General features: G+C 41.1%; 1 protein-coding gene across 4 annotated transcripts; it reads left to right on the forward strand.

The window, feature by feature from the left end:
* Nucleotides 1–362: 362 nt before the first annotated feature.
* Nucleotides 363–15,673, forward strand: LOC136955435 (uncharacterized). 4 transcript variants are annotated; one of them, XM_067249143.1, is made up of 6 exons: nt 363–440; nt 8,490–9,038; nt 10,057–10,132; nt 10,921–10,999; nt 12,664–12,793; nt 13,765–15,673. In XM_067249143.1, the coding sequence occupies exons 2-6, from the start codon at nt 8,532–8,534 to the stop codon at nt 14,161–14,163; spliced, it is 1,191 nt and encodes a 396-aa protein (XP_067105244.1). In that variant the 5' UTR covers nt 363–440; nt 8,490–8,531; the 3' UTR covers nt 14,164–15,673. The 4 variants fall into 4 exon arrangements, with proteins under 4 accessions (XP_067105244.1, XP_067105246.1, XP_067105245.1 ...); XM_067249145.1 differs by lacking the exon at nt 363–440 and adding an exon at nt 7,275–7,332 and having other exon boundaries at nt 8,526–9,038; XM_067249144.1 differs by lacking the exon at nt 363–440 and adding an exon at nt 7,294–7,332.
* The last annotated feature ends 558 nt before the right edge of the window (nt 15,674–16,231 follow it).

Genomic DNA, 16,231 nt, shown 5'->3' on the forward strand with positions numbered 1-16,231 from the left:
ACCAATGTTTGTGTAAGTGTGTGTGGGTGGCGAGTCAGATATACCTTGACGCGTCCTACGGCTCACGTTCAAGTTTGGGTCCGGACACATTCTTTCCATGCCATGAGATTCTCTCTTGATATTGTTATACAACTCAAACACTTTTTTCTGTTTTAGTTTTTTGGAATCAAATGCAACTACGGCTGATTGTGGCTACTCTGTGGCAGATGATTCCGACAGCTGTTTTATCATAATTGTTTCATAATGTATATACTTGTCCATATGACGATAGTTAAAATAGATTTAATGTGGAAGACAAACTCAATTTAGATTTCAGTTTTGAAAGTCATGTGGCAGTATTCAGTTCACGCTCATTGACTTTCAACCATTGATCCACAGATGACCGCCACCTGCGCTGCCAACAGGCGGGAGAGCATGCGCAGCATGGGAGGGACAAGAAGGTGAGTGAGAAAAGTACCAAGTATGGTTAAGACCAAATAATGACATCATAACAGTCTAATCCTAATGTGAATTTAAGTTCATGTATGGCTTCATATAATCAAGCAGTGATATTTAGTTCATGAATAATTGTTTTGAAGACTCTTATTTTGGTATTGGTTGGATGTTGCATATGATTTGGTTGGTTTATGATTTGATTAATATATAATTTATAATTTATGATAAGATACGAGGGAAGTGATGTACGAGTTGGTTGGAGGGTGTTCTGAGAAATGGCTATTATTTGCCCATGACCTTAAAACAAAATCAATATAGAAGTAGTAGAAAGAAACATGTACAGGGTTACAATAGTCAAACCATATCAGAAAGGACACTCAACTTTCAGGATTTGAAGATGATACTTGGCTCCAGTACTGCCCCTACTGGGGTCCTTTGTTTCTATCGTGCTAAATATTTTGCAGCACAGAAGTCTAAGCTTGTCTAAGTTTAAGAAGTACTTGGCAAAATCTGTTTGTTTTTTGGCATGGAGAAGGAGAATGGGAATTTTACCCAGCTTCTCATATACAAGGATGATGCAGAGCTGATCACCTGGCTGAAAGGTAACTTTTAGGTCAGTCCCCAAATGCAAAATGGCATTTTGAGGCAAGTCGGCAATACAAATATCCAAGAAAATTGTGTCAGAAATAACATCGATGCCAATGGTCCAGTTTGCACTTATCAGTAATGGATTTGAGCAGGAGTCAATATGTTTGTGCTTTGTATGCAGATATATAACCAGTGGAAGAACTTCTGGGACTAAACATTTATGGGACTGGCAAAATAATGCCAATATGGCATGCAATGCGATTATTCTTTAAGGCCTTTCTCAGTCCTAACTTCAAGGACAAAAGAAATGGTGTGGGAAGAAGACAATTTAGGACTACTGGTTGTTCCACATCACTATTCCCTTCAATTAAGCTTACTCTATTTGCCATACAGGCCTACCACAAGTCAACCAAGCAAGTTAGTGAGAAGTAAATGTTCTTTGTATGAACACACTATCAACCACTATCAACCACACCTGGATCTGCTGCAGGCCCCTCTACAGTGACGACTCTTCATTCAGGAGGGTGAAGTTTTAACAGAATTTTCAAGAAGCAGAATCCCCGCAAAGCAGCTGGGCCGGACTCTGTCTCTCCAGCCACCCTCATGCACTGCACTGACCAGCTGTCTCCGGTGTTTACCTACATCTTTAACACCTCCCTTGAGACATGCCATGTGCCAGCCTGTCTCAAGTCCTCCACCATCATCCCTGTGCCCAAAAAGCCAAGGCCAACAGGACATAATGACTACAGACCCGTCGCCCTGACCTCTGTGGTAATGAAGTATTTCGAGCGCCTGGTGCTGGCACACCTTAAATCCATCACAGACCCTCTACTGGACCCCCTGCAGTTTGCCTACAGAGCCAACAGCTCTGTGAACGATGCAGTTAACTTGGCCCTCCACTTCACCCTACAGCACCTGGACTCCCCAGCATCCTATGCCAGGATCCTGTTTGTGGACTTCAGCTCTGCCTTCAATACAATCATCACTGCCCTGCTTCAGGACAAGCTCTCCCAGCTGAACGTGCCTGATTCCACCTGCAGGTGGATAACAGACTTCCTGTCTGACAGGAAGCAGTGCGTTAATATGGGAACACAAGTCTCTGACTCCCGGTCCATCAGCACCGGATCACCTCAGGGCTACGTCCTTTCTCCTCTGCTCTTCTCCCTGTACACCAACAGCTGCACCTCCAGTCATCCGTCCGTCAAACTCCTGAAGTTTGCAGACGACACCACCCTTATAAGGCTCATATCTGGTGGAGACGAGTCTGATTATAGGTGGGAAGCGGCCAACCTGGTGACCTGGTGCAGCCAGAACAACTTAGAGCTCAAAGGGAACTGAACATCGGCTCCCTCATCAAGAAAGCACATCAGAGGATGTACTTCCTTCGGCAGCTGAAGAAGTTAAACCTGCCAAAGACAATGATGGTGCACTTCTACTCAGCCATCATTGAGTCCATCCTCACCTCCTCCATCACCGTCTGGTACGCTGCTGCCACTGCCAAGGACAAGAGCAGGCTGCAGCGTATCATCCGCACTGCTGAGAAGGTGATTGGCTGCAATCTGCCTACCCTCGAGGACCTTCACACCTCGAGGACCCTGAGGCGAGCGAGGAAGATTGTGGCCGACTCCTCCCACCCTGGACACTCCCTGTTTCAGTCACTCCCCTCCGGCAGAAGGCTGCGGTCCATCAGGACCAATACCTCACGCCACAAAAACACTTTCTTCCCTTCCGCTGTTGGCCTCTTCAACAAGGCCAAGGGTCCACACTGACTCTAATGACTTCCGGCTTAAAACACAATGCTTTTTGCACTGCATTACAAAATTGTATCTTGTACATTTGTATTTTTTGTAATATCATCATTTAGGGTTTATTCAGCTCATATTGCAAAAGTTCTGTGTTATTGAGTGGATGAATGGCATGGCGGTATTGGGTTTTTAAGCCTTTTATGATGTATAGACCTGAGAGCGGTGACATTCTCTTGACAAACTTGAAAGGTAGACAATGGTTTTAAATGAAAAGACTGACCTACCTCCTATAGGGAGCATGCATTCTTGAGCTATCAAAGCCTTCACACTTTCTAGAAAAATAAGTTCTCCAACCATAATGGTCAAATAGATATTCAAATGTTCATTGTTAAGGTAAAGATACAAAACATCACTGACCAGCTGTCAAAAATTATCGATGAGATTAGCAGACTGCAGTTGTAATCATAGTAAAATGATATAATTATAAAGAAAAAACGGCACAAAATGACTAATCGGTGAAAGTAACCTTTACTATGGCTTCCTCAAGGGAGCTTTGTTTTGAAGAAGACTTTAACTGGGAAAGACTGACCCAGTCTTTCAATTGATTATATATTGACAGATACGTATCCTGGTTGGGGTTTGACTTTGTGCAGAATGATTACCTAAAGGTTTACCCGATAGCTCTATGTTTGCATTCAACAGTTGAAAGGATATTTGACTAAACAAACCACAACCCTCCTCCTTCTGGTTGTCAGAGCTAAGCTCACCACCAGAGACAGAACGAGACATCTACAGGTCATTGAGCAACAAGGTGACGAGAACCTGAATGATTACAATACCATAGGCTCAGTCAGCCTCCTTGAAATTAGGCCAAAGGTTTAAAGTGGTGTGAATATTTGGCTGTCACGCTTTGAGTTTCTAAGCTTTTTATACCATCTGTGCATGAAGAAGCTTGGCTGAACCTGTTGACTTTGTTCTAATGCACATGGACTGGATGGGTGAGGGGTGTCGTGTCACCAAGTTTGGTCAAAACCTTTAGAACCTTGTAATTATGTTGAATGTCCAAACAGAGCAAGTCAAGCAGTATTCTGTTACAGGCTTGTTCAAACATGGTGGGCAGGATAGCAATTTAACAGATTTTGCTTTGACGTAATACATGCCCTGGCTGTAAATATAAGTAATCTTGATTTGGAAGATGCTTGGTCAGTCAGGTGAATGTTCATTCACATGTATCTGACCTGAAAGAATGAATAGATACAAATCTATTTGAAACTTTCTATAGAAAATAGAAAGCACTGACAGCATCCTTGGGTATTTCAAATTTATATTTGCCCTTAAAAGGCTCCTAAGGAAACTATATAGACAGCTTTCTATAGGACACCAATCATTGTTCCATTGAATTATAGATGATTTCAGTGAATAGATTATTCAATGTATGAATGATTTATGGACCATCAGACATGTCACAATGAAGTCAATACTATACTAATTAACCAAAGTATCATGACAGTATTTTTTTATAACGCAGACCAGTCAAGATACATTATTTGCATCTACTGAAATATTGATTCATAGATATTGAAGAGACAAAGGTTCCTTCCATATTTTACTTATACTTATGTAAAACCAATCTTTATTATCAGATCATAGATTAAAAAAAGAAATGCTGTCTCTACAAAACTTTATACAAAAATGTTTTAAGGATAAACAAGGCAGCAGTAAAAGCTGTTTAATATGCTGTTGAAATACATTTGTCTCCATCCAGTCAAAACTTGTTGTGTTTGAAGAAGCTGAACCAAAACATCCCTAAGGAAAAAAGCACCTCCCTAGAGCCAGCCCATAATTATGCAACCAGATCTCATGAAGGCCATTTCAGATGTGCTCATTTACTGTTGCATCACTCTCAGCATGTGCCACCTTACTCACCAGTCCATTGTGGCATAGAGAGAAAACGAGTGAGTCAGCAATAGCAAAGAGAGCTAGAAAGTGAGAGACAGTTAGAAAGAGAGAGAGGTAAGGAGAGAGAGAGAAAAAAAAGTTACATAACTGTGTTGAAATATACCCAAAGTCACATGTTCACATTGAGGACTGCAGACACACACACTCAAATATCTGGAGTGTGAGGTGCAAGTTGTACTAGCAGCAATACTGACACTAACGCATGGTCATTAAAGATTCAATAGTGATTCGCTAGCAGACACTGCCTTCCTCCATGTGAAGAGTCTGTGGGAAAAAATGGGCAGGGACCTCACTGTCTCTGAGAGATAAACATGTGACTAGCCCCGGCCAACGTTTTTATTGGAAGGTGGAGAGGGAGAGAAAAGAAAAGGAGACAAGAAGCAAAGCCACGCCTTAGGCTTCGGAGAATAGAGCTGAGGTTCATAGAGAGCTGACGTCTGTGTTCAGGATCAGGACCAAGACAGGGATGTGATAAGGCTCACAGAGATAGGGGTTAGGGGTTGATGATGACGAAACCACTGTGTGAATAGGGTTTACTTGCAATCCGACAATCTGGATGGCATTTGACTTCTCGTCCTCCAGGCTTATATGACAGATCAGTGTTCCCTTGTTTTACCTAGAGGCCTCGGGCCATTCTCTGGTCTCATCTCAAACTCTATAATATGACATGTCATCTTAAATGAGATTCATTACTCTCAGCATATGCTAGCACTGTAACTCCTAGCATTGTCAAAGAATAAGATGATCCACAAGGGTCCTGTCTAAATGTAATCTTCAGTATTGTTACATGCCTTTGTGTAAATTAGCCAAGCAGAACTAACCAAGCACGCAGGGCTTCACTTCAAAGAACAGCGAACAACTGCAAATGAGGATGAACCTACTCTATATACTATATTTTCTCTCACACATGTCCGCTCTGGACTCTTGGGCTAGTACTCACAGTGTCACTTAGCACGGATCATTAGACCGGTAAAGCGGCATACTGTATTGATCGATTTGATCTCATCCGCAGGGGGGTTGTGAGTTGGAATCACTTTGAATTACGAATGAAGGGGATTATGGATAGCAAGCGTTTCAAAACCCTCTAAATCTAATGGCAAACACACAAACAAGATGCACTCACAAAACAAGCAAATAACACATTTGTATTACTGTTAATGACACCTCAAATGATACTCCAATCCTCAGTACAAACAGAAACTGTGAATCATGTCTCCCCTCTCTCCATGAACAGCACTATGTTCCTTTATGTTGCATTTGCGCAGAGTCATAAGAAGTTTCAACTGCATCTGATTACCTTCTATGACAATTGCTCACAATGACACAAGGATCAAAAGTGAGTCACATGGAAAATCCTCTTGAAATACTATATGGGAGATCCCATATGTTCTGCTATCTCTCCATCAACAAAATCTGTCTCTTGTGTATAGAGGGGATGTATACTATACGAAGTATCTTGTGAATTACTGTACACAGGCTCTGGTGAGAGGCACAGACAGAGGAAGACCTTTGTCTGAACAACACATTCACCAAAGTATCAAGATTTTCTCTTTCATTCCTAGTGTAATGTAATGGTTTTGCTGAAAGGATATGGCATGCTTGAGAAATCCTGGTTACCTTGGGGACAAAGAAGTCATTGCTGGGGCAGAAGAACTGAGTAGTATAGTGTCTAGGTAGACACACTATAGGGCTTGTACTCTGCGTGGAGAAAAGCTCTGAGCAATGTTGGCCTTGTGAGAACAGGATCCAGAAATTGCTATGATAGCTACTTTTCTTGTATTTGTTCTACTTGCTGAGCAAGACTGTATGTACTGAACCATATTGTAGCCACAGTTTGGTATCTCATAATGGGCAAGTGGCATTTTGAAATTCTAAGAATTTAATCACACATTGGGCCTAGTAACATAATATCCTAATATTATGTGTAAAGGTGTGTTGGTCATTTTCATTCTATGTACCTTTTGTGTAACCTTTGCTTTTTAAATCATCTAAAAATGTATTTCTTCATTACCACAGTAGGCTCATTATACCAGTCATTAGGTTTTCCAAATGAGTCCAAAGCGTTTTAATTGCAATGCAATATGTAGGCTACGTCTGAATCTATCACATACTAATCAATCGGCAATGTAATGTTGTCGAGTCTCTTTTACACTAAGGTGTTAACAACGAGGGTTAACCTGAATTAGAATGTCACGTCCTTTACCCAACACCTTAATTTGAATAATATGTGCACACATTAGGGCGCTTGGTGTCAAGACATTTTTTCAATAACGAGAAAGAAGAATAGCTTGTGAGCAACCTCAGTCCAAAGTTAATTCCCGCGTGACCACGTGCTTTTATAATTTCCATTTGATCTAAATATGTAAGCTTCCCTCGCCTATCGCCTTACGTTGGCCTCTACCGCAATGTCTATTTGTCAGATATGGTAGTGAGAGCACAAATCGGAGAGCTCAGTTTGTTTATACCCGCCCTCTCAGACACGTTGCCCTAGGAAAGGCTGCACGGGGTGTATGGTTACACTCCTACATCGCTCAATTTACCGCATCACTACAAGGTCCGGTCATGAGTGAGAGCTAACTGTCCTGAATTCACCGCTGAGAAAAGGGTAAGCCACAACTCACTTTTGGTAAGAATATTTTACCTGCATTGTATCAATAGATGCTGCGGAATATTTTGTGAAAATGAACACTCAGTGTAAGATTCATTGAATTGTAGTAGCCTATTTGCTATTCATGTAGTCTACGTTTGCGATTCATGTCAAATGAGTGCGTTAGAGTAAGATATCTGTCGCATTTAAAAAGATAATTACTCAAAGCATTTTGTGTAGCCTACGGTTTGTTCTTTGGTCCGGATTGTGGAAAATATTTGTACATTTAGACTGTGTCAGTTTTGCATTATTTCCATTTCCATATTTTTTTGTTAGTCTATATTGCAACTGTGCAATATAGAGCTTCAGTGTTCTTCTTCATTTTATTTTTGTCTAGGTTAGTTAAAGGGAAACGTAGGTAGGTTAGGCATTAGTGCTGTTGCTGTATTGCTCTTAGGCTACTGTAGCCTAATAATGGCCAAGTTAAGTAGTCTATAACTCGTGTCCCCCCGTTCGCTGTTTTGCTCTAGGCTATTACATAATCACACAATATTGCTTATTTGTTTGGAGGAGTAGGCTGCTTAGTGGATTCAGTAAATAATTAAACTGCAAAGCAGCTGCTTACACTATTTTTGTGCTGTCCCTTATTCAACGTTTACAGCTATTCAGGGACCTCAAACTCAATTCGTTCAAAAACTGGATTCCAATTAAACAAAATCAAGGAATCCTCGATTTGTACATTTAAACTTGTTTATTCATATTTAAGTAATTACATGGAATTATATAGCCTCATCAGATTCTAAAGGGAAAACCGTTATGCCCAATAATGTAACCAATTAGTATGTAGCATAGGCCTAATGGTTTTATTTGGTCGGCTTCTGATTTACAGGGAATAGGTTCATAGCGGTTGAGATGGGTTTTGTAGAAACATTAACTATATTTAAAAGATATGCAGACGCGTTTCTGTGCAAATGACAAGAGACTTTGAATAAACAGGTATGATATTATAAATAAGATTGAGATCCAGTGTAGGCTACTGCTGTAGGCCTATGATTGTACTGCTGTGTGAGTAGACCACATTGTACCCTAATGTTAGGTGACTGCAAGGATATTTGACAATACTTTTGCTGTCCACCTTTACCTGTGTCTAAACCATGCCTGTGTTATGCTGTCAGGTTTTGTTAATGCTCTCTCGTGGATAACAACCACAGGTGAGGATGTCGGCATCAGACTCAGAATACTCCATTGACTGGCTGGCCAGTGACGAGGAGTACGACAGCCCAGTTGGATTAAGCACTGATCACCCCGACAGACAAAAAACATCCTTACCACAATCACTGTCAAGGGAATCCCCAACAACCATACACGCTGGACTCATTGGAAGCACTACTAACTGTGACGAAAACTCTGAAGAAAAAATACGAAATGGGAACTCCAGGGTAAAGAATGACAGGAACGGCAATGACTCCAGCAGTGTGACCCCAACCACCGCCAAGGACACCGCCAAGGACTCCTGGGTCACAGAAACCCAGAGATACATCTTTTTTGGCCAACAGCAGAGACAGTCTTGGGCCATTTGGACTACCTCTCCTTACACCATAGAAAGTGCATTTGGTGGGAAGCATCGTCAACCTAGGAAGAGATCCCACAGTCCTGGGCTGCCAGTACAGAGAGAGGGTACAAAGCCTGAGGAGGCAGATGAAGATAAACTGCTTGCACGTAAGGTGAGACTTTCCCAATTAGCCTTTATCTTCTCAAGTAGGCTGTATCTTATTTGCTTGATAGGTCACATGACAAGTGCAAATTCCTATGTAGGCCTACATAGTGTTAGCATAAGAAAACATAATAACATATGTTCTCCTCTGCCCTGCTTATTGTGTGTCCAACCTCAGTGAGCTCCATAAGTTTTAGAAAGTCCCACTGTCGGATGACTTAGCCAACTGTGGGCATGGTTGCTGTATCACTCTCACTACAGCTAAAACCTTGTTAGTCTGCTGGGAAAATCCAAACATAGTCACAGGTCATGGCTTAGCTCTTCAATATCGCTTCCTCCCTCATTGCACTCTCAGGGTTTGAACATAGCAAGCATGGGTGGGAAGTATTTATGCTCAAGAGTAGGCCCAAGTTGAAACCAATTCAACTGGGTTACACATTAAAGTTTCATTATTGACAGTGTCCTAATGGTGAAAGTCACTGATAGTGTGTAAGAGAAAATAGTATTGGTCCGATAGTAGGTTTCATAATTCAGGTGTCTGGAAGAAGTGTGTTGTAAATTCAAACTTCTTCCAATTGGCATGCATTCAGAGCAAATAATATTGTTGGCTTACCAGTAGTATTTTCCGACATGAAACTTTGTTGTTGGGATGGGCAAAAATAAGTGAATAAAAGGTTTTAATAATCATTTATATACATTTTTGAATATTCAATCACCCTGCTTTTCTAAAGTCACATGTCAACGGTCGTGCATCACATCTTGCTACTACCTCAAAAGGAACACACTGTACCTGCCTCAGACAAGTGAGGGCTGAAGGGTCATGTGACTACAACTAACCCTAACCAGTAACCCTAACCAAGGTTTTACTGTTGGGACAGCACTGAAATAGACCAACCATGGCAAAGGATTTTCTAAGAAATAATGTGCTGGTTGTTAAACGGAGGTCTTTGCCACATAATTGTATTAACACCATATAAATAGAGGCTTTGTTTTTCACCCAGGTCTAACTCAATGTCTATTTTCAACAGTGCTTGGATCTGCAATGTTACATCCGCCCGCTATCCAACATCCTTCTAGGTCTGCAATCCGGCCGATACTCTGAACGTAAGTGAGTCGTCTAATCCTTGCTCTGTGAACTCATGTGTATCTATATCCCTTCAATCCCTTCCTGATCATCCTACTTAGTTTTCCTGACTAGTACACACATGGCCAAACGGCTTTCTCAATAGAGTTGTGTTGCGTAAATTGCCTAGCAATTGAGATAGATCTGCTAAAGAAAGAAAAAGTGCCAGGACTGTCAAAGAACTGAAGGATCGTTACTGATAGAATGATGTCAGTCGGAGTTAGTGTCCCCAATGCATCAGAGGTCATTGTCTTTCAAAAACATTGTTCCAATTTTGAAACAATCACGTTATCCATTTAAACGGCATTAGTATTTGGGTTAAAGTTGAATCTTCAGGACTCGTGATAAGAACAAGACACTGTTACGTAGTACTTAAGTTCAAATGTTGAAGTTCTTTAGGTAATGGCTAAATGCCCTTTTAAGGGAACAGCCCAAATGCACATAAATTACAAGGGGCAGAACGTCCAAAGCAGCAAAGATCATAGTCTAGACATATAATCTAGCCGCTTGTTAACCTAAGAGTGGTACACATGGTAAAAGGCTTTGATCAAAGGAAGGTTGACATCTGTTGCATTCAATGTTCTTAATTTTGTTTCAGTACTGTGCAAGTTAATGCTATCCAGCCTGTATATCTAGATGTGTCTATGTCACAATAACTCAATATTATATTATCTAACTTGTTCACACACACATGTAAACCCATGTGTTTCCAAATAGAGCGTAGTCAATGGCATTCAATACTCATGACAAATTTGCCTCTGTCTTTTAGGCCTCAGCAGTTTCCAGGAGAGTGTTGCGATGGATCGTATTCAGAGAATAATGGGGGTCCTTCAGAACCCAAATATGGGGTAAATATCTCCCTAAATATCTCTTATCTTGCCTCTCACTACCTATGCAAGACAAACCTCTCCAAACCTCAGTCTTTCTCCACCTATCCTTTATCTCTCTCCTCATTCTCGGAGCTTCATTCGACTAGTGACAGATCTGCAGCGGTGACACTAGCAGTGTGGCTGGCTGAACATGGTCAGAACCTTGAAGCTGACATGCTGAAATATTGAATGCAGACTAGGCAGTTGATTGGACGATTCCTGGCAGCCAGACTGTTCAAAAAAGCACTGAACCGTCTCTTACTGAATAATAAGACTCGCCTCCTATTGATTAAGTCGCGTAGTGATGCAACAACACACTGCAGTCCACGGTTTAACTTCAGCTTTATTAAAGGGGGATGTCTAGTCAGCTTATCAGGATTTTTTTGTTAGAGGTGATTATCTTTGTGTGTTATGCTTCATGGAGAATTCTATTGGCAGCTTTCAGCTAGCTTGGCACATGCTCAACACGTGCGTGATTAGCTCAGAAATGAGCCAGGAACCAGGAACTACGGTCTGTAGCAACTAAATACTCCTAAGGAAAGCCCCAGAAGCCCCCTCCATCCATCCAAAAAGCCCTGAGCTGAGATATTATCTTATCGACACTACCAGCTGTCTGCTTGTCTGGCCAAAAGTGCTGTAGAGCACACTAGCTTTATAAGCCAGAAACACAATTTCCCACCAAATCAGCTGGCACTCACAGGGAAATTGAAATGTACGAAATAGAGTTGAGCAGTTTTGGCCTGTGTTTGTTTCAGGAGCAGTCCACATAGAGAGACAGAACACACAAGCACAGCAGGTGTTCCTTTGTCGAGGGTGCTGGATCGTTTCCAGACTTCCCATCTGCGGAGGAGTCAGTAGAATGAAGAGACTTGACAAGATAGCTCAGCCATCCTAGGAAGAAGAGAGAGGATACTGGGAGGGCGTTAGCTAGGGAGCGTAACTGTTTTAAATCCTGCTTAGAGCAGCTACAGCAGCAGAGAGGCCACTACAGGCCGCCTTGGGGCTTACTGCGCTATTTATAGTGGTGAATGAAACAAGGGCCTTCCCCCACTGCCACGTGTGGGCCAGGCCATGTGTGTGTAAAGCAGCATAGCGGCTCTCTACAGTCACATTTCTCATGTGGAACTGAACATGCCCTACTCATCCTCTCCTCTACAGGCATAATGTGTTCCATTTGCAGAGCATGTGTCTGTGTGGGGTGGAGGGGTGGGGGAGATAAGATCACATACCAGACATTAAGGAATGTAGAACATGGAATAGATTAGATTTACCCTCTGGCATTGTTATTCAGTAGTTTAGCTTTAACTCACTTGGTGACTCAGATGATTTGGAAATAACAGAATGTGGCAATGCTTTATGGTACGATTATGTAATGGCTATTGCATTATTTTGAGCTGCTGTGCGGCTTTGTATTTTTGAAAAAGTTTATCTAAAAAGAACGTTTTGAAGACGTTCAGGAATCCAGACAACTTAGCAAGTTAAATGTCATGGTGAAATTTCAGGAATGTATACCTTTTAAAGGAAAACCCTTTTCACAATTAGGACTTTTCATAAAAAAAACGAAAGAAAAGATAATTGTGCCCAACCTCTGTGAAATGTACAAAACAATTCTTAACCTAATATTTTCTCTGTCTCTGTTCCAGTGAACGCTACATCAGCATTATACTGAAAATGGAAGAAATGCTTCATAGCTGGTTCCCCCATGTGAAAGCATCCTATGACCATCTCATTGGCAACCAGAAAGATGACAGCACTCCAGCTAAGAGGCAAAAGGTACAGTTGCCAAATTCATGCAGTTATATTTGATGGGAAAAAAGCGACTATCGGGAGCTAGTAACTTAGTCCACATAGTGCAGTGCCTGTGAAGCTCGTTCCCGTGATGACACTGGTAATTAAGAATTGGAGTTTGTGTGCGTTTGCATTAAAAGTGTTGGCGTAATTTCAGGAAATTAGGAGTTTTAAGAAAGGTTAATGGCTAAATGTAACATTGTGGTGACCAAAAAAGCCAGGGAGGCTTGTTGGCTAAATTTGTAAGAACAGGGTTACTGTCGTATGCATGTTTGTGTGTCATGAGATCCATGGCTCGATCTCATAGTGTGAGCTCAGTGTGGCTCCATGGATTCATTGCTTAAGGCGAGTTTAACAGGGCGTGAAGTGCTCATCCAAACAACGTCACACGCGGCACTGCACGTTCTTGGGTCCTAAGCAAGACACCTGCCATATTGCATGTTCATACAGTGCCTGGTTCTCGGGATAATTGAGAATTTAACACACAGATAGACATACAAAGATTCCTGGAATTATAGTTGGATTATTGTAACTATATTGTAATTAGATTAATGATTATTATAGTTAGAAATGATTATTGGGATATAATAATAATTGTGGTGGTGTATCCAGTATCCAGATCTTGAGAACAATAGTCTTACAATAACAGGCATTCAGAAAGGAATGTCTTTGAGAACAGGTTAAAGGTCATCTGACTGAAGGAGGAAGCACAGAATTCTATTTTAATTACAGGGTTATATTCATTCCTCAAAAGCTAAACATATTCCAAAATCTGAAGTAAAGTAATAATGGCTATACAGTATATTTATTTCAAAAGAAGCGTGTTGGGAATCTACAAGATTTAAAGTAAAGTATTTTTGTTTGATGATGTACAAATAGTTTGAAGTCTATTTAAAACTAAATGTTCATACTTTTCATGCCAACCTAACTTTCATTTTTTTGTCTTTCGTTTGCAGTACCACAGCCCTGCTAAGCTGCCACCTCTTGCCCCACTGTGTCCAACTGAGGGGGACCACACCCCGAGAGCAGGCGACGCCCCTTTACCTGGCTCCTACTTTGCTCCACACCTCAAATGGCTCCACACCTCCCCCATTTGCTCCTCCAAGACAACTCAGCAGACACCGGCTCGACCCTCCACCTGCCCCCCTTCGTCCCGCCAGGACCCTGGCATGACCCAGGACAATGCAGTCTCCTCCAGCACTGACCCAAAGACTGAACCCCACCTGATTCGACCCAGGCGGCAGCCCATTTTCAAAATAAGCTCTCCCTGCCTGGAAAGACTGCTCAAGGCAAAGGGCAGCATCATCACCCCTAGAAATATGGGCGATGGTAGCAATGAGAGTAGCGGGTCGTAATGGTGGTGGTACTGGACTCGGGAATGTAAATGCTGTTTACATGCAGTGATAGCTATGGTAGAGGAGAAATGGCTGAAGGAGGGACTGAGTTGGCCCATGTACCACACAAGACAGGAGGAGGTTTAATGTCTACACAGGCCCTTTGAGGCTCCAGTAGAGTGTAGTTTACATGTTGCTGGCCCTTTAAGAGCATGTTTGAGATCCTGCGTACCAACTTCTGTTTACCTGCATTAACAAAGCCTGAGGAAATAGATCACAATGAGACGTAGTTAATCTTTTGCTACATTTTTTTTATTTCATTCTGAAACTTTGGTTTAGGATTTCGAGAGATTTCAAGAAATTATTCTAAACATTAATGGGATATACCAACATGTAGAAACTAGGGCTTGGAGTTTTCATTGGTTGTACTTGAGCGCAACACAAACTTATCTGTTTGAGTGAGTGTCATCTTAATAGTAACATTTTGAGATTTTCCTCAGATTTCCTTCCGGTTCCTCATGGTGGCATGCGAGAAAGGAAAAAAGAAGGAATGATTTTTGAGACTTTATGACGTTTTTGAGAATGTGTCAATGATACTTTCTATGATAATATCCACAAAAAACTTTGGCAGTACAATGTGTCGAATCCATCTTCTCACTTTTTGGTAACCCAGCTCCAGAGAGTTGAATAAGGACTGTTACTTTATCAAATTGCTTCTAGTTTTTTTTTTATATATATTTTTTTGGACAGTTAAGTGTGATAGGAAAGGCAGAGAAGGAGGAAGACATGCATGCCTTTGTGGCATTCACACTTATCCTGTGAGCCACCAGGGCACCCTGACTTTTAGTTAGTTTTTGATATGATTCCTCTACCTCATGTTGACACCTTGCCAATACATGGCCATGAAAGGATAAAAAAAGCATAAGGGCAACATCTTGCAAAGTCTGTCACACACCAGGATGAATCATTAGCCATCCGACCTGACATATTTTGTTTTTGAGTCCCTGAACGGGGTGCTCCAAGCAATACATTGCTAGTTTCACACACTACATCTAAAACTATAAAGTGAAGAATTACAGAATGCTGGCTAACATGGTAGTCCTACATTGTGATATACCCCAAAGATGTGAGCCAAACCATATTAGAAAGATAGTGGGTCATTGTAAGGATTTCCAGTTTCTTAAAAAACACGTGGTCAGTGCCTGTCACTATGCCTGTAATATAATGTAACAAGAGAGAAACTACAGGGACTTGGAGGGACATTGCAGACCAGAGATCCAGTAATTCCTGCCACTTCCAATTTTTCAACTTAACCATCAAGTCTTGCCAACATCTTTCTATACTAGGATCCTATACATAATCTACATGATGTTTTTATGCAATGATTAACAATGAATGGTTACATGTGGGATGACAAAAGGAGTTAACCTTTGTGTATATCATTTTTGGACAATGTCCAAGGTTTATTTACCCCCTAAAAGGTGGCCTTTGTGACATTTTATACTTCAATAAATATGCTTGTTTTCATCAATGGAGTCTTCTGCCTCATCAGGGTTCCTGCAGGTTTCAGTAAGTAAAATGTAAGACCTTTTTAAGACATTTTAAGACCATAACGATTGAAATTTAAGACCTACAAGACTCACTACCAAAAAAATATTAAAATCAAAGAAATTCTAAACAAATATTTTTATTTCAATTAATTCATTGAAAAAGCATTAATTTAATTTACAGATAAAGCAATCACATTAGTAATTTAATTTAATTCAGCACTAAGTACTAGGGGTGGGGGAAAAATCGATTCACATATGAATCTTATATTCATATGTGAATATAAGATTCATAAGACACATATCTCCTGCCGATTAAAAATCGATTTTTCATGAAATCGTGACCACAAGAATCACATCGTGATGGACCCTAGACTCTAGAGCTCCGCTTTGTAGGCTACGACTCAATACTATTTTGCTACTTTGTAATAACTTTCTGCGGCCAGCGTTTCTGTAAATGAACGAGGGTAAAACCTTTTTTAGACCTTTTAAGACGTTTTAAGGCCTTAAATTTAAAGTTCTTTTTAAGTTTTTAAGACCCC

Source organism: Osmerus mordax, chromosome 13 (assembly GCF_038355195.1).
Source record: "Osmerus mordax isolate fOsmMor3 chromosome 13, fOsmMor3.pri, whole genome shotgun sequence".
In the NCBI taxonomy this organism is placed as follows: Eukaryota; Metazoa; Chordata; class Actinopteri; order Osmeriformes; family Osmeridae; genus Osmerus; species Osmerus mordax.